We start from the raw sequence: 17,633 nt of genomic DNA on the forward strand, positions 1-17,633 counted from the left end.
GACAGGTGGTATCCAAATTCGAGTGCCTTCATTATCTTTTTTTTTTGAGACAGAGTCTCGCTCTGTTGCCAGGCTGAAGTGCAATGGCGCGATCTTGGCTCACTGCAACTTCCGCCTCCCGGGTTCAAGCGATTCTCCTGTCTCAGCCTCCCAAGTAACTGGGACTATAGGCATGCGCCACCACGCCCGGCTAATTTTGTATTTTTAGAAGAGATGGAGTTTCACTGGGTTGGCCAGGATGATCTCCAACTCTTGACCTCATGATCTGCCCGCCTCAGCCTCCCAAAGTGCTGGGATTACAGGCATGAACCACCCGCCCGGCTTGGTTTTTGTTTTTGTTGTTGTTGTTGTTGTTTTGTTTTTGTTTTGTTTTGTTTTTGAGATGGAGTTCCAGGCTGGAGTGCAGTGGTGCAATCCTGGCTCCGCCAATGCTTGTCAATTGAGAGAAGCATTAATAATGCATGTCAATTGAGAGAAGCATTGAAATGCAATAGGACCTGCTTTGTGGTGATGAGAGTTGTGCGCTTTTAAGTTTTTGGCCAGGAGCAGGACTGGACTGTACTGGCCCACATGTGAGGTGACTGGTGGGGTTGAGGGTTCCATCAGGGTCTGGGTCAGCTAAAACCAGCTGTGGAGTGGATCCTGACCTAGTGCCAGGGTATGCATATCTGCAGCTTTTCTCCTTTGGTTCCTACACTCCCTTTAGGCTCTTGTGCTGTAAAGCCTCCAGGATTTACTCATTCACTTATTCAACAAACATAGATTGTTAAGCACCTACCATGTGCCAGGGACTGGGATACATCAGTGAGTAACGCAGAGAAGTCCCTGCCTTTAGGAAGCTTACATCTTAGTGGGAGACAATGAATAACTAATAGATATTTGTTAGACAGTGAGAAGTGCTAAGGAGGCAAAATGAGGATAAGGAAAGAAAGGGGGAGGTGGCAATTTACATAGGGTGATCAGGGAAGGTCTCAATGATAAGGTGACATCTGAATAAAACCCTGAAGGAGTGGGGAGGAGATTGAGCCTTGTTCTGTCTGGGGTGAGGGGAGGAGGGTGAGAACTCAGCAGAGAGAAGAGCAATGCAAAGGCCCTCAGCAGGGGCCATACTTGGTATGTTCAGGAACAGCAGGGAGCCAGCATGGCTAAAGCAGTGAGAGAGGGAGAGTGACAGGGCAGGTGAAAGAGGTCAGGTCCCCCAGGGGCCTTCTGTATCACGATGGAGATTTTGGCTCTTAGTTTGAGTGGGAGATGGGATGGTATTGGGGGCTTCTGAGCAGAGAAATAACATGGTTTCATTTAAGTGTGATGGGTCTTACTCTAGATGTGTTGAGAATAGACTGATGGGGTCAAGGTCAGAAGCACAGCTAGGAGGTTAATCCATGGGAGACATGATAGAAACCTGGACCTAGGTGATGACAGAGGAGGTGGTAGAAGCAGTCAGCTTGGGCATATATTTTGAAGATAGAGTGTTTGCTGTCAAATGTATGGCGTGGAAAAAAGATAAGGATAACTCCCAAGGTTTTAGGGCTGAGCAGCTGGAAAGAAGAAGTTACTATTTTCACTGCAGTGGGGAATTTTGAAGGACTCATAGGATTAGGACAATATCGGGAGCACTGTTTGGGGCTAGTTAGATTTTTGTTTTGTTTTGTTTTTTGAGATGGAGTCTCGCTCCTGTCACGCAGTCTGGAGTGCAGTGGCACAATCTTGGGTCACTGCAACCTCTACCTCCCGGGTTCAAGCGATTCTCCTGCGTCAGCCTCCTGAGGAGCTGGGATTACAGGTGTTCGCCACCACGCCTGGCTAATTTTTTTATTTTTAGTAGAGATGAGGTTTCACCATGTTGGCCAGGCTGGTCTCCAACTCCTGACCTCAGGTGATCCACCTGCCTCGGCCTCCCAAAGTGCTGGGATTACAGGCGTGAGCCACCGCCCCCGGCTGGGGCTAGTTAGATTTACGATGCCTATTAATACATCCAAGTGGAGATATCAGTAGGCAGTTGGATATACAAGTCGAGATAGAAATGTGAGAGTTAAAATTATATAGAATCGGTATCTTACTGGTTTCTAAACCCACGAGACTAGACAAAATCAGCTAGGAAACAGGTGTAGACAAAAGAAAGGTCCTGAGACAGAGTCCTGGGGCAACCCAATCATTTAGAATTTGAGAGGAGAGGAAGAACCAGCAAAGGAGATATGGGAGAATTTAGCCAGACACTAGCAAAGTGTGTCCTAGAGGCAAAGTAAAGAAAGTGTTTCAAGGAAGAAGAGGCTGGGCGCGGTGGCTCATGCCTGTAATCCCAGCTCCTCGGGAGGCTGAGGTGGCATGAACAGTTTTGGTGGCATGCATGGGGAGGGTGCAGCCTGGTTGGAGCAGGTTTAAGAAAAGCTAGCAGGAGAGAAGTATAGGTAACTCTTGCAAGGAGTTTTGCTTGAGGAGAAGGTGAGACATAATGGATCTTAGCTGATGAGGGAAATTTTAACTTCTTGGTGAAATCGTGGACATTCCTAAGGGTCATTGCCTGAGGCTGGGGGTCTGAGATGGGGGGGTGGGGGGAGATGAGAAGCTCAGTAAAGGGTTAATGTGGAGACAAGATCTCCATTCCTTACTCACCTTCTTCCTTCCTTCGGCCTGTGGCATTAGCAAGCCACTGCCCAGAGGTGTTCTCGTTTAATGGAAGCCATTGGAATTTGTTTTACTGTTATGGGGCTCTTTTACCATGGTTTTAATTAATTTATTTATTTAACATTATTATTATTATTTTTTAAAGACAGGGTCTCACTCTGTCACCCAGGCCAGAGCACAGTGGTGCAATCATAGCTCACTGCAGCCTCGACTTCCTGGACTCAAGCAATCCTCTCACCTTGGCCTCCTAAGGAGCTGGGACTACAGGCACACACCACCATACTCAGCTAGTTTGTAAACATTTTTTGTAGAGATGGCATCTTGCTGTGTGGCCCAGGCTAGTCTTGAACGCCTGACCTCAAGTGATCCTCCTGTCTCAGCCTCCCAAAGTGCTGGTATGACAGGCATGAGCCACCGCGCCCACCTTATAATGGCTATTGTGATTGCTGAGGTTTGCTTCTCATTGAAATATTCAGCACAATTTGGAGTCTTTCACTACCAAGGTTGCTGCTCTCTTCATCCAAATGAATTCTCTTACCCCATTTGTCAGCTTTCTTTGAGGTCCAACTTTGTTCTCTAAAACCAGCCAGGGCATGCTTTTCCCTCACCAGCTCTGAATTCTTCCAGGCTAGGCAACTGGAAAAGCCTGGGCTTAGAAACTGCTTTGTTGGCTTAAGGCCCAGCTGAGCTGACCAAAATAACCAACAGAAAGACTGTTTGCACAGTGTGAAATTCCTCCAGGGGAAATACCATAGCAAAAGGCCAAGAAAGCCAGAGCCACGATGGCAGGAACCCACAGACAAAAAAAGCTGTTACCCCGAAGACCTGGGTTGTGGAGATGGAGCCAAGTTCTCTCCAGAAGGAAAAGCTTCCTAAAGCCTACTGTTGTGGTATTCCTGTAGGCGCCCTTTCTCATTTGCTGGGTCTCAAGAGTAGCATTCTCAGTGAAAGGACCAGTCGAACAGCCTGAAGCCTGGTGGCCAGGGCTCAGAGGTCTCTCTTCCTGTTACGTGCTCTCCCCAAGTCAGGCCTAGAAAGACCCGTGAGACAGGGACACACTCCCAGCTCTGTGTTGGTGGGACAGTGTGGAAGTGTGCCTGGAGTATGCACTGGCAGGTAGCAGGGTCACCTGCCCCAGACTTGAGGTGGGAGGAGGTCAGGAGAGGCTTTCCCTGAGTGAGAGTATAAATGAGCTCTGAAGGACAGGAGCTGACCAGGCAAATGGGAGAGAGTGTGCTTCAGGCTCCAAGTGAGACAGGGTGGCATGTTTTAATTCCAGAAATGAAAAACTGAAGTGTGTGTTGGGAGAGGTGGAAGGGCAAGAGGTCAGGGGGGTGGACCAGGGAGGGACAGCTTGTTCTGGCCTTTATAAGTTTATCACAAGAGCATCAGGGAACAATTGAGGGGGTTAATTAGGAGAGTAGCTGGATGGGATTTGCACTTTAAAAAGAGCCTTCTGACCAAATTGTGGAGGCTGGCTAAGGGGGAGGCCAGAGGCCAGGAAGCAGTTTTGGAGGCCGTGGGCAATACCTCAGGTGACGAGGACGGGGAGCCTGGGTACACTACAGGGAGGTTTGTCTATGAAGTGGAGTCATGAGGACTTGATGATTGGTTGGCAGTGAGGGGGATACTCAGGTTTTGTCCTGATTGGAGATACCAGAAGAGAGGCTACTTTAACCCAGGGTATTCATACAGCCCATAGGCACTGAAGGTGTCTGTGAGCCATGTGCTGGGCTTAGTGTCTACAGTTCAGTGGTGCAAACAGACATGGCCCACCCTGGGGAGCCCTCGCATACATCGGGCTCATGATTAGTTAATGAATGGGTAGTGAGTGTTCCCAAAGGAGTTAACCTCGTCTCAGGGGTCCAGAAAGGCCACTCTGAGGAAATGGCATGCTTGTTACATAATGGCTCTTAAATTATGCTGGGAAAGTCAAACAGCCAGAGACCTGAAGGGTGAGGTCTTAGCTAGTGAAGAGAACAGAAAGAGTTGTAAGCAAGGAAAGACAGCTGCAGAGACGAAAGTTTTTCAAGGATCTGGAAGAAGGCCTGTGGTGGCTGAGGGTAAGAAAGCTGGAGAAAGAATGGGCAAAACTGACAGCTCAATGTTCCAAGTGTCTGTGGCCAGCCCTAGTGGAAGACCCACAGAGGGCTGGATGTACAGGTCTAACACGTGGAGCAGAGATCTCGACCAGACACAGGCCTATGAGTTGCCAGCCTGTGGAAGGTACGTAAAGCCATGCGAATAGGCATGGTCACCCAGGGAAAGGGTGCTGGGTGAGGAGAAAGGACAGATGTTGGGGAACATCAGTATTTAAGGGGTGGCAAAGGAAGAGGAGCCCACAAGGGGAAGAGGTGGCAGGAGAGGTGGGAGAATATCCATGGGAATTTCGAGGAGGCACTCATCGGAGGTCACCAGCAAGGAGGTCGCTGGCGACCTGGGCAGGTGCAGCATGAGCACAGTGCCAGGGTAGACATCCTAATGCTGCCGGGAAATAAGTAGGGAAGGAGGGAAGGGACAGCAGGGTGCCAGCAGTTTTTCTACCAAGTTTGGCCAAGGGGGTAAGAAGTGAGGCTGTGCTGGAGGGAACAGGAGGTAGAGGCGGGTGATCAGTAGTACATCAAGAGTCCAGAAACTCGGGATGCTTTTCTGCTGGTTTTGGAATTAAATTGGTTTCCAATATGGGAAAGGAATGTTGTGTGTGGTCCCTTCAGGCACCTGCAACCCCATCCCTACCCCATGCTGCCTTCAAACCTTGTTTGATGCCCCTGGAGTTTTCCTTGGAGCCCAAGAGAGGTACTAATGCTTGTATAGTAAATCGTTGTAAAACTTCACCAGCCTAGGGACTCTTGGGAAAGTTTTAGCCAACCTAACTTAATGAAAAGTCTGAATGATATAACTTGGAAAGCAGTGCAGCTTTTTCTTTTCAAGAATATGCACTAATCCCACTTACCTATGTTGTTAGGTGTCGGTTTCAGTGACTGGATGTAAACTACTGTTAAAAGCAAGTGGCACTATTAAAATAGCGGAAGTTATATAAAACAATTATTCTTACTAAGAGTCCTTTTGCAATCTTCGAACACCATTTAGGCTCGCTTTAAATAGTATGAAAGAGGCCAGGCGCCTTGGCTCATGTCTGTAATCCCAGCACTTTGGGAGGCTGAGGCGGGTGGATCACGAGGTCAGGAGATCGAGACCATCCTGGCTGACACGGTGAAACCCTGTCTCTACTAAAAATACAAAAAATAGCCGGGCCGTGGTGGTGGGCGCCTGTAATCCCAGCTACTCGGGAGGCTGAGGCAGGAGAATGGCGTGAACCCAGGAGGCAGAGCTTGGAGTGAACCGAGATCGCGCCACTGAACTCCAGCCTGGGCGACAGAGCGAGACTCCGTCTCAAAAAAAAAACAAGAACAATAAAAAAAAAAAATAGTATGAAAGAAAAGTTAAGCACAATTTATGTCCAAATTGTATATTTTAAATGTAAGGTTCCAAATTTATGAGCTTCTAAAGTGCCTTTGATCATAGCCTTACAATTAGGTATCTATGCTACCTCTTCTTAACCACTTTTCATTTCCAAACATCAGTGGAAAATGCCTCTCTTTTCCTTTTCATGGTTAATTCCAGGAGATTAATTCTGTAGTGGCAGGGAGATCGGTCTCTCTTTTGGTTGCCCAGGTCTGCAGCCTGTGGCCATAAAACTCTGAGTGACACTAGGGAAGATACTTGGAAACGTTGGTTTGAGATCTATAGGGGCATTTCAGGAACCAGCTGGGAAGGAAAATGAAACAAGCTGAAATGGTGCAACGTCGAGCACCAGCAGACTGCCCCTTCAGTAGATTCTGCTTTAACCTCCTAACTGAAGAATCACTCAGAACCCAGCCCAGTGTCCAAACAGTTTGAGTCCAGGGTAATAAGGACTACAGAGAAGGGAGAGAGGGAGATGATGAAGAAACGCTAGACCAGTTTTTATTTTGTCTCATTTCATTTACACTCTGCACGGATCCTATGGCCCTTCTGTTTTATAATAGAGGATGTCTAAGAGAGTCATTCACTAAGCTAAGCAAACCTGAGCCCTGGGGGAGCCTCCTGGGAGAGCCATTGCCTTCCTTTGCGGTTCTGCCAGCAACAAACTCATCTTGTATTTTTATCAGCAACATGGTCTGAGAAGTATAAAAATCTTTTTTTAAAAAAACTTATTTTAAATCACTGTACTTTCTTCCAGTGAATAAAAATCTTTTTTTTTTTTTTTTTTTTTTTTTTTTTGAGACGGAGTCTTGCTCTTGTCGCTCAGGTAGACTACAGTGGCACGAACTTGGCTCACTGCAACGTCCGCCTCCCGGGTTCAAGTGATTCCCCTGCCTCAGCCTCCTGAGTAGTTGGGGTTACAGGTGTGCACCACCATGCCCAGCTAATTTTTGTAGTTTTAGTAGAGACAGAGTTTCCCCATGTTGGCCAGGCTGATCTCGAATTCCTAAGCTCAGGCAATCCGCCTGCCTTGGCCTCCCAGAGTGCTGGGATTATAGGCATGAGTCACCGCACCCGGCCGTGAATAAAAATCTTAAAGATCATTTGGTCCAACTTCCCACCCCATTTCAACATCCTGACTCCAGCAGGGACACATGTCCTGCCTCTGGTTAAGTGATTCCAGAGAAGGGAGAACATAGTACCTCAGAAGGCGACTGATTTTAATCTTTGCAAAGTTCTCTCTTGTGTTAACTAAAATCTGCCTCAAAATGTCCACACAGGAGTCTTGGTTCTACCCTTTGAACCCATGTCCCCACTCTGGCACCCTGGCCACAACCATTGCTGCTGTCTTCTGAACAAGCTCCAGCTGAAAATCCCCCTTTTAAAATGTCCCTCAGAACAGAACCTGATGCTCCAGATGTGGCCCAAGTGTGCCGACTACAGGAGGATATTATTTTTTTGTTCTATAACTGAACTTTTAGAAATGCAATCCAAGATTGCAGTAGCCTTTTGGCAGCCATATCTAGATTGTGCTGGCCCCCATTCAGCTTAAAGTCAAAACCTCTGGGGCTTTTCCACGTGGCACTATTAGGCTCTTTCTGCCCTCTATGCATGTGATTGGCTTTTTAACCTAAGTGGAGGACTTACTAAACTTTTTAATTTTTTTAATATACAGAAAAGGTTTCACCATGTTGCCCAGGCTAGTCTCAAACATCTGAGCTCAAGAGATCTGCTCACGTTGGCCTCCCAAAGTGCTGGGATTACAGGCGTGAGCCACCACACCTGGCCAAGACTTCTTGAACTTTAAAGCCTATATAGCCTTTAAACTCTTGATGCTGTCATATAAATTATTAGAGCCTCACAGAAATCCTAGAAGGATGACATTACCTTTGTTTACAGAGGGCACTGGAGGAGGCTAAGAGAGACCATCCCACTAATGAACCACACAGTCAGAATCTCATTTAGGTATGGAGCCTGATGTTCTTAAACATTGTACCTACCAGTTTTTTAAGATGTCCTTGAACCCTATTACCGATACCCATTGTGTTTACAATCCTTCTCACTTTTGTGACATCTGCAGGTTTTTTGTTTGTTTTTTGATACCGAGTCTTGCTCTGTTACCCAGGCGGGAGTGCAGTGGCACGATCTCAGCTCACTGCAACCTCCACCTCCAAGGTTCAAGCAATTCTCCTGCTTCAGCCTCCCAGGTAGCTGGGACTGCAGGCATGTGCCACCACACCTGGCTAATTTTTTTGTGTTTTTAGTAGAGACAGGATTTCACCATGTTGGCCAGGCTGGTACAAACTCCTGACCTCAAATGATCCACCTGCCTCAACCTCCCAAAGTGCTAGGATTACAGGCGTGAGCCACCATGCCCGCCAACATCACATCTGCAAGTTTTACTTGTCATCTAGATCTTTGCCGAACTTGGGTGGTGAATACCATTCTAAAGCCTAAGTTTTCCAACCTGTAGGGCACAAAACCAATTTAGTGGGTCACAGCCAGCATTTAAGAAAATGAAATAACTCCCTTAAAAAAAGGGAGTTTTGTTTCAGGAAACTTTCATTGCGTGAGCATGGGACAGGAATGTGTGGTGTATGTATGCATATGGTGGGTCTTGGTGCAAATTGTTTTTGTAACTGTGGTTTGTGGTCTGATAGTTTGAACACCACCACTCTAAAGGAAAAATGGTTTGGGGATGGCTTAGATTATTTTCATTACAATATTACAACTTAATTTTGTATGAACATGAATCTGTGTGTTAGCTCACTGATCTAGCTCCTGTAAAGTTCACATATGTAACTATAAAAAAGCCAGTAAAATTCAAATTATCAGCATCATTCTGAGAGGGTGATGTTTGACTGAACCCAAATCATTGCTTTTCCTTGTAAGCACGGCACAGACTTGACACTTAGGCTCCTTGAGTTCTGCACACCCATCCTGTAGCGTGTCAGTCAGGGTGGCACAGTCTTCCCACTGCTTCTGAAGTTATGTCATCTTTCACTTTGCACAGATGTATTGTGAACTACATGTGCAGAATGAAGTTGTCCTAATTAGCCCACACAGTGCACTTGTAAACACACACACAGGCCCTGAAATGTGCAGGATTTGGTTATGCAGCAGTTGTCTGGGGATCTATGGTATATGTTCATTTTTAAAAAGATGATTGGGCTGGGCGTGGCGGTTCATGCCCGTAATCCCAGGATTTTCAGAGGCTGAAGCAATGGGATTGCTTGAGTCCAGGAGTTCGAGAAAAGACTGGGCAACATGGTGAAACCCCGTCTCTAGAAAATATATAAAAATTAGCCGGGTGTGGTGGTGTGCACCAGTGATCCCAGCTACTTGAGGGGCTGAAGTAGGAGGATCACATGAGCCCAGGAGGCAGTGGTTCAGTGAGCTGAGATCATGTCACTGCTCTCCAGCCAGGGTGATAGAGTAAGACCTTGTTTCTACATAAATATAAACAAATAAAAATCTTTGTTGTGGCTGGTCACAGTGACTCATGCCTGTAATCCCAGCACTTTGGGAGGCCGAGGTGGGTGGATCACTTGAGGTCAGGAATTTGAGAGCAGCCTAGTTAACAAGGCAAAACCCCTAAAAGATCAGCCGGGCGCGGTGGCTCACGCCTGTAATCCCAGTACTTTGGGAGGCCGAGGCGGGCTGATCACGAGGTCAGGAGATCAAGACCATCCTGGCTAACCTGATAAAACCCTTCTCTACTAAAAATACAAAAAATTAGCCGGGCATAGTGGCGGGCACCTGTAATCCCAGCTACTCGGGAGGCTGAGGCAGGAGAATGGCGTGAACCCGGGAGGTGGAGCTTGCATAGAGCAGAGATCGCGCCACTGCACTCCAGCCTGGGCAACAGAGTGAGACTTTGTCTCAAAAAGAAAAAAAAAAAAATCATCACAGTGAAAACATAAGAAAAGAATAAAAATGCCTCTGTAGAGATGCCTGTGAACCCTGGTCCTGAGACCCACCCCAGTTCGAGACACCTTGCAGCAGCAGACTTCTCGGCACTTAGGTGGAGGCATGCTCAGTTTAGCCCCAAACTAGACTATTATATTGCTCAAGTTTCCTCCCTGTTTGTTCACAAGAATATTATGAAAATGTCAGCCAGATGCCTATTGAAATAAAATACCTGGAGTATACCATGCTTTTGATGTATCCTTCCAAAACCCTATAAAAAGAAACAGATTTGTTCAGCAAGACCTGTTCTTCTATATTATAATGCTATTCCTTGTGGTCACTCCTTCCTTTCCTCAGTAGTTACAGTACTATTCAATCATTTGTCCTAGGATTTTGCCAAGGATCAGTGCCTGTAATATTACAGGATCTGCATATATAATTTTGCCCAGAGCTGCCCTCTGGCTCCACACACATTTGCAGGTGTGTCTGCAAAGTCTCCCCCTCTGGAGTACAGTTTATGTGAACTTCAGGCCTGGTAACCATTTAAGGCACTGGTGTGCTTTCTTACCAGCTCATCACCTATCCAGGGCTTCAGTTTCCACTTCACCTTTTTTTTTTTTTTTTTTTTTTTTTTTTAATGGAGATGGGGTCTTGCTCCATCACCCAGGCTGGAGTGCAGTGGTGTGATCACTACTCACTGTAGCCTCGACTTCCCAGGTTCAAGTGATCCTCCCACCTCAGCCTTCCAAGTAACTGGGACCACAGGCATGTGTCACCATGTGCGGCTAATTTTTAAATTTTTTGTAGAGACGGGGTCTCCCTTTGTTGCCCAGGCTGGTCTCCAATTCCTGGCCTCAAGCAATCCTCCCACTTCGCCTTCCTGAAGTGTTGGAATTAAAGGCATGAGTCACTGCGTCCAGTGCCTTCACCTTTTCTTTACCTTTCCCCATTTAAGAATTGTTCTTCCAGGCCAGGCGCGGTGGCTCAAGCCTGTAATCCAAGCGCTTTGGGAGGCCGAGACGGGTGGATCACAAGGTCAGGAGATCAAGACCATCCTGGCTAACACGGTGAAACCCCGTCTCTACTAAAAAATACAAAAAACTAGCCGGGCGAGGTGGCTGACGCCTGTAGTCCCAGCTACTCGGGAGGCTGAGGCAGGAGGATGGCGTAAACCCGGGAGGCGGAGCTTGCAGTGAGCTGAGATCCGGCCACTGCACTCCAGCATGGGCAACACAGCGAGACTCCGTCTCAAAAGAAAAAAAAAGAAAAGAATTGTTCTTCCAGAGAAGCCTGAGGCCAGCCAAAATGTGAACGGTTCTGCTTTCCCAATATCTGTCCTTTGTTTGTTTGTTTGTTTGTTTGTTTTAGAGACACAGTCTCACTCTTGCCCAGGCTGGAGTGCAGTGGTGCGATCTCAGCTCACTGCAACCTCCACCTCCTGAGTTCAAATGATTCTGCCTCATCCTCCCTTTTAGCTGGGATTACAGGCACTTGCCACCACGCCTGGCTAATTTTTTGTATTTTTAGTAGAGATGGGGTTTCACCATGTTGCCCTGGCTGGTCTCTAACTCCTGAGCTCAGTCTGCCTGCCTCAGCCTCCCAAAGTGCTAGGATTACAGGCGTGAACCACCACACCCAGCCCAATATCTGTCCTCTTTTTGCCAAATTCCTTACAAGGACTCAACCCCTGAGCCTTTTTGGTTGTTTTATTAAGAGATGGGGTCTTGCTATGTTGCCCAGGCGGGAGTGTTTTGTCTATTCACAGGTGTGATAATAGGGCACTGCAGCTTCAAATTCCTGGCCTCAAGTGATCCTTCCGTCTCAGCCTTCCAAGCAGAATGCACCCTGAGCCTTTTTGTCTCTTTGAGTCTTCAAAGTAATACCCCTCTTATTTCTGTACTTAGTGAAATCTGCTTTCCAAAGGTCCAGGATTGAAACCTGATTCTGCCTGGGCAGATTCTTTTCCTTAGTGATTTATGAACTTTAAGATGGCATAGATTCTTTCTCCTAAAATTCTCATGACTTTTGTTTTTCTTTCTTTTTAAAAAATTTTTATTGGGACAGGGTCTAACTGTGTTGCTTAGGCTGGTCTTGAACTCCTGGGCTCAAGCGATCCTCCCACCTTGGCTTCCCAAAGTGCTAGGATTACATGCATGAGCTACTGTACCTGGCCTCTTTTAGATGACTTAAGTGCACAGTAGAGAGTCCCTTCATTACTTCCTCAACCTTATTTTTCTTTATTTAAGAAAAAAAGTACAGTAGAATATATTTATCATGGGAAAATGAAAAAGTACAGAAAAACAAGGTGCAGAATAAATTTAAGTCAAACAAAACTCAACCACTAGGAGATAATGGCTTAAGACTTTTTCCTATTTGGTTATATTCATATATAGAAATATATACACATTTAAACAAAAATAGAATTTACTCTGTTTTCATTCTCCTTGTTATATCCAGTTAGTCATTAGCTCTACCGAGTCTTGGTTGATGCCTGTGGGGCCATGCCTATTGTACTATGTAAAAAGTGTAAATTCACGTAAATAATTGACCCATGAGGCCGGGCGCGGTGGTTCACACCTATAATCCTAACACTTTGGGAGGCTGAGGCAGGTGGATCGCCTGAGGTCAGGAGTTTGAGAACAGCTTGACCAACATGGTGAAACCCTGTCTCTCTTAAAAATACAAAAATTGGCCGGGCATGGTGGCATATGCCTGTAATCCCAACTACCCAGGAGACTGAGACAGGAGAATCGCTTGAACCTGGGAGGTGGAGGTTACAGTGAGCCAAGATCGCACCATTGCACTCCAGCCTGGGCAACAAGAGTGAAACTCCTCAAAAAAAAAAAAAAAAAAAAAAAAAAAAAAAAAAAAAAGAATTGACCCATGTGCTGTATATGCTGCCTGGGGACAACAGCCTTTGTGGTGAAGGCTGAGCATAAAACACTCAAGATTTGGGATTGGAGCAGGTGTGTCCTCCTTGTCCGAAAAACTGACTGAGCGATACTTCCCTCCCAGTTTTGGCATCTGTCTACAGCAGGAGTGAACAGGAGGCTTGAGTCTGAGCTAGAGGATTAGCTGGGGAGCTCCCCTTGCCCACCATAGAGGAGTTCCAGTTTAGCTATGGAGAGCCAGCAGTGCCCATCAGAGAGGGCATAGCTGAGTTACAGAAGAGAGTCCTGGTATAGTCTTGGTTATTTTTGTGTTATCTCAGACTCTGTGGTGGCTGGAGGGGGCAGTACAACGACAGCAGGACCAGCTGTCCTCACAGCCTCAGATGGCTGAGTCTGAGGAGAGGAGAAAGTAATCTACTGAAATAGATGTAAGGCTGTCAGCCCAGGGTGGGGAAGTCTGGGGAAAAGTCATTAACTTCCCTTGGAGAAGCAGCAACAAATAGAGGCAAAAAGAAAATCTGGCTAGGCGTGGTGGCTCATGCCTGTAATCCCAGCACTTTGGGAAGCCGAGGGAGGTGAATCACCTGAAGTCAGGAGTTCGAGACCAGCCTGGACAACATCGTGAAACCCCGTCTTTACTGAAAATACAAAAATTAGCTGGGCATGGTGGTGGCGCCTGTAATCCCAGCTACTGAGAAGGCTGAGGCAGGAGAATTGCTTGAATCTAGAAGGGGGAGGTTGCCATGAGCCGAGATCACACCACCGCACTCCAGCCTGGGCAACAAGAGCAAAAACTCCGTCTCAAAGAAAAGAAAGAAAATCTGAGGCAAGTGGGCTTGTGTTCTTTTTGGGCATCTTATACATTACTCCATGTCTTTTCTTCCAACAGATCCACAGACCAGCATGGCTGCCACTGCTGCTGTCAGTCCCAGTGACTACCTGCAGCCTGCTGCCTCCACCACACAGGTGAGTAGGCACTGGGCTCCGAGGGCTTGGGGCTGCAGCATCCTGGACAGACTCACCGAAAACACTTTCTCTTCACTGTCTCACTATAAGTACCCTAGGTTATGAGACTGGGGAAGGTTCAGTTAGCCACATTTTCTTTACTGAGAAACCATGGCCATTTACCTAAGGTGCCACAGTTGGGCTGCCGGAAAAACAAGGATTAAACTCTGTGTTCCTTCCACCAGACCTCACTAAAAAAGGAAAAGGAGGCCGGGCGCGGTGGCTCAAGCCTGTAATCCCAGCACTTTGGGAGGCCGAGATGGGCGGATCACGAGGTCAGGAGATCGAGACCATCCTGGCTAACATGGTGAAACCCCGTCTCTACTAAAAATACAAAAAACTAGCCGGGCGAGATGGCGGGCGCCTGTAGTCCCAGCTGCTCCGGAGGCTGAGGCGGAGCTTGCAGTGAGCTGAGATCTGGCCACTGCACTCCAGCCCCGTCTCAAAAAAAAAAAAAAAAAAAAAAAAAAGGAAAAGGAAAACAGAAGCTCTCTCATTGTCTTGAAAGTGTAGCCCAATCTATAAAGTTACATGTTCTGAGTACTAAAAAGCCCTTTACTGAAGTATTTATTCCTCCTGTTGCCCCTCCATTTCTTTTTTCCTCCCTTCTTTCCTCAGTTGAGCAATCAGGGACCCCTCAATCCCTGGGGTGGGCTAACAAAACTCCATCTAAGAGCCAAACATGCTTCACTGTCCTTAGAAACAAGGCCAGTGGGGAGTAGGAAGTCAGCTCACATTGTTAGTTTACCCTGTCTGTGGGGTGCTGCCAGGGATTCCTTCCTGAGAAAGACACTGTCCACCTTTTCTCCCTCACTTAATGGAGAAACCAGCAGAGAAGGTGAGACAGCAGCCAAGCAGGGGAGGGTGCTGGCAACATGCCTGCCACGGAGGTGGGGAAGAGTGGCATGGAATACCGCCAGGAAGAGAGGATCATGGACAGAGGCGGCTGGGCAGCGGGCCTTCCTGTCTCACTCCTTTTCTCTGCTGTTTTTTTGCAGGACTCCCAGCCATCTCCCTTAGCTCTGCTTGCTGCAACATGTAGCAAAATTGGCCCTCCAGCAGTTGAAGCTGCTGTGACACCTCCTGCTCCCCCACAGCCCACACCGCGGAAACTTGTCCCTATCAAACCTGCCCCTCTCCCTCTCAGCCCCGGCAAGAATAGCTTTGGAATCTTGTCCTCCAAAGGAAATATACTTCAGATTCAGGGGTCACAACTGAGCGCCTCCTATCCTGGAGGGCAGCTGGTGTTCGCTATCCAGAATCCCACCATGATCAACAAAGGGACCCGATCAAATGCCAATATCCAGTACCAGGCAGTCCCTCAGATTCAGGCGAGCAGTTCCCAAACCATCCAAGTACAGCCCAATCTCACCAACCAGATCCAGATCATCCCTGGCACCAATCAAGCCATCATCACCCCCTCACCGTCCAGTCACAAGCCTGTCCCCATCAAGCCAGCCCCCATCCAGAAGTCAAGTACGACCACCACCCCCGTGCAGAGCGGGGCCAATGTGGTGAAGTTGACAGGTGGGGGCGGCAATGTGACGCTCACTCTGCCTGTCAACAACCTCATGAACGCCAGTGACACCGGGGCCCCCACTCAGCTTCTCACTGAAAGCCCCCCAACCCCACTGTCTAAAACTAACAAGAAAGCAAGGAAGAAGAGCCTTCCTGCCTCCCAGCCCCCTGTGGCTGTGGCTGAGCAGGTGGAGACAGTGCTGATCGAGACCACCGCGGACAACATCATCCAAGCAGGAAATAACCTGCTCATTGTTCAGAGCCCTGGTGGGGGCCAGCCAGCTGTGGTCCAGCAGGTCCAGGTGGTGCCCCCCAAGGCCGAGCAGCAGCAGGTGGTGCAGATCCCCCAGCAGGCTCTGCGGGTGGTGCAGGCGGCATCTGCCACCCTTCCCACTGTCCCCCAGAAGCCCTCCCAGAACTTTCAGATCCAGGCAGCTGAGCCGACACCTACTCAGGTACCACACTCCCTGTACTATCCTCCTCCATCTCTGGTTACTACTTTTTGGCTTGCTCTGAAGATGATGCTGATCATCTCCCAGCTTAATCTGACCGTTGAGAGTCAGTATCTTTTGGGGTGGGCAGTAAGTGGCCGTTTCTACCTGACCAATGGGCTCTCTTTAGTTCATAGGGCCAAGTACTGCTTATCTTTAGAAATTAGATGAAACATAGGGATATTTTGGCCCTTTTTCTTTATGGGTTTTTTTTTCAGGGGATGGAAAGGGGACAGATACATACTTTTTAATAACACTTATTTTTGATTATAGAATTACATACTCAAAACATTAACAAGAATGAAAACATTCCAGTCCATAGAATTTTATGTAAAGTAAGAAAATTAATGAGAAAAATGCTGATCATTATTAATGACAAGATAAAAACAGGAAGAGCAGCCTAGCTTTATAGCAGGAATATTTCGGCTAGATTCATCTGGAATGTTTGTTTGTTTTAGGGTGTTTTTTTTTTTGAGATAGAGTCTTACTCTGTTGTCCTGGCTGGAGTGCAGTGATGCGATCATTACAGTCTCAATCTCCTGGGCTCAAGCAGTCCTCACACCTCAGCCTGAGTAGCCAGGACTACAGGTATATGCCACCATGCCAGGCTGAGCCACTGCTTCCTGCCAAACTGGGATGCTGAATTCAACAAGAATGTTCTTATTTTTGGCATTTATTAATGTGCTCTAATACTCTGGAATTTCTTTGGCTCTGTGAAGCAAGTTTTATTCTTTGTGCATGCCTACTAAGTGCCAGTAATTGTGCCCATGTTGCAGATGGAGAACCCAGAACTCAGATCATTTATGAAGTATCCAGGATCAAATAGGGCATAAATGACAGGAACCAGGAGTCAACTGAGATTTGTAACTTCAGACCCCACACTCTTCCATCTTCCACCTTGACTCTCGTGTCTTTTGTGTAGCAGGTGCTACCATTAAAATTGGGGAGTTTTATTTTTTAATATAAAAAAAGTTCCTGCCATTGAGGAATTTATGACCTCGTTGTCTATAGAGGGAGAACCGAATGACTGAGAGTGGGATTTCCCAGGTGGAGAAGACAGCCCTTGAATTTGAACTGTGGACACAGAAGTCACACAGGAATTCACCCTTCTGGCATATTTTATGTTGCCAAGTGATTTTTTTATAAGTCGTTTATCACAGTATCTGTGAATTCCCATGATCAGACCTACCTGACAGGTGAAGAATTGTGGCACCTGCTCAGGAGCACATCCTCAGCATTGCCTCCCTCCCTTCCATGAGGTTCCATATCTTGAGGTTGACGGGACAGGACTTAATCCCAGGTCTTCCCTAAGGAATAATGATGCATATGCAGAAAGATTTAGCTACAGCATTATTTTTTCATGACTACACAGCTTTGTATCATCCCAACATGCGGATTATTATACAACCAATACCTTGTTAACTGTATATATCTAGGCTGTTTCCAATCTTATAGCTAAATACATCCCTAAAAGTGGGTCAAGGACACATACATTTTTAAAAAATTTGTATTCTATATTAGAGGTTTGCAGTCTGTGACCAACTTTCAAGCCAAATCTAGCCCAGCCACCTGTTTTTGTAAATAAAGTTGAACTGGAGTGCAGACACGTCCATTTGTGTTGCCCTTGCACAACAGTAGTAGCAGAGTTAAGTAGCAGAGACAATATGCCCCACAAAGCCTAAAATATTTACTCTCCGGCCCTTTATAAAAAAAGCTTGCTGAACCTTCA

The 17,633-nt window shown here is 47.0% G+C and overlaps 1 protein-coding gene and 1 long non-coding RNA gene across 4 annotated transcripts in view; one reads left to right on the forward strand and one right to left on the reverse strand.

The window, feature by feature from the left end:
• SP2 (Sp2 transcription factor) overlaps nt 1-17,633 on the forward strand; it is a 32,804-nt gene that overhangs the window by 4,932 nt on the left and 10,239 nt on the right. The window contains exons 2-3 of the mRNA XM_010358054.2: nt 13,780-13,856; nt 14,894-15,868. Of these exons, the coding sequence (XP_010356356.1) occupies nt 13,780-13,856; nt 14,894-15,868 (1,052 nt within the window). The remainder of the gene's footprint in view (nt 1-13,779; nt 13,857-14,893; nt 15,869-17,633) is intronic.
• LOC104657990 overlaps nt 1-17,633 on the reverse strand; it is a 43,133-nt gene that overhangs the window by 2,335 nt on the left and 23,165 nt on the right. For all 3 annotated transcript variants that reach the window (XR_747370.2, XR_004055050.1, XR_004055049.1), the window contains exon 2: nt 17,094-17,211. This is a non-coding gene — a long non-coding RNA (uncharacterized LOC104657990). The remainder of the gene's footprint in view (nt 1-17,093; nt 17,212-17,633) is intronic.

This window comes from Rhinopithecus roxellana, chromosome 19 (genome assembly GCF_007565055.1).
Source record: "Rhinopithecus roxellana isolate Shanxi Qingling chromosome 19, ASM756505v1, whole genome shotgun sequence".
In the NCBI taxonomy this organism is placed as follows: Eukaryota; Metazoa; Chordata; class Mammalia; order Primates; family Cercopithecidae; genus Rhinopithecus; species Rhinopithecus roxellana.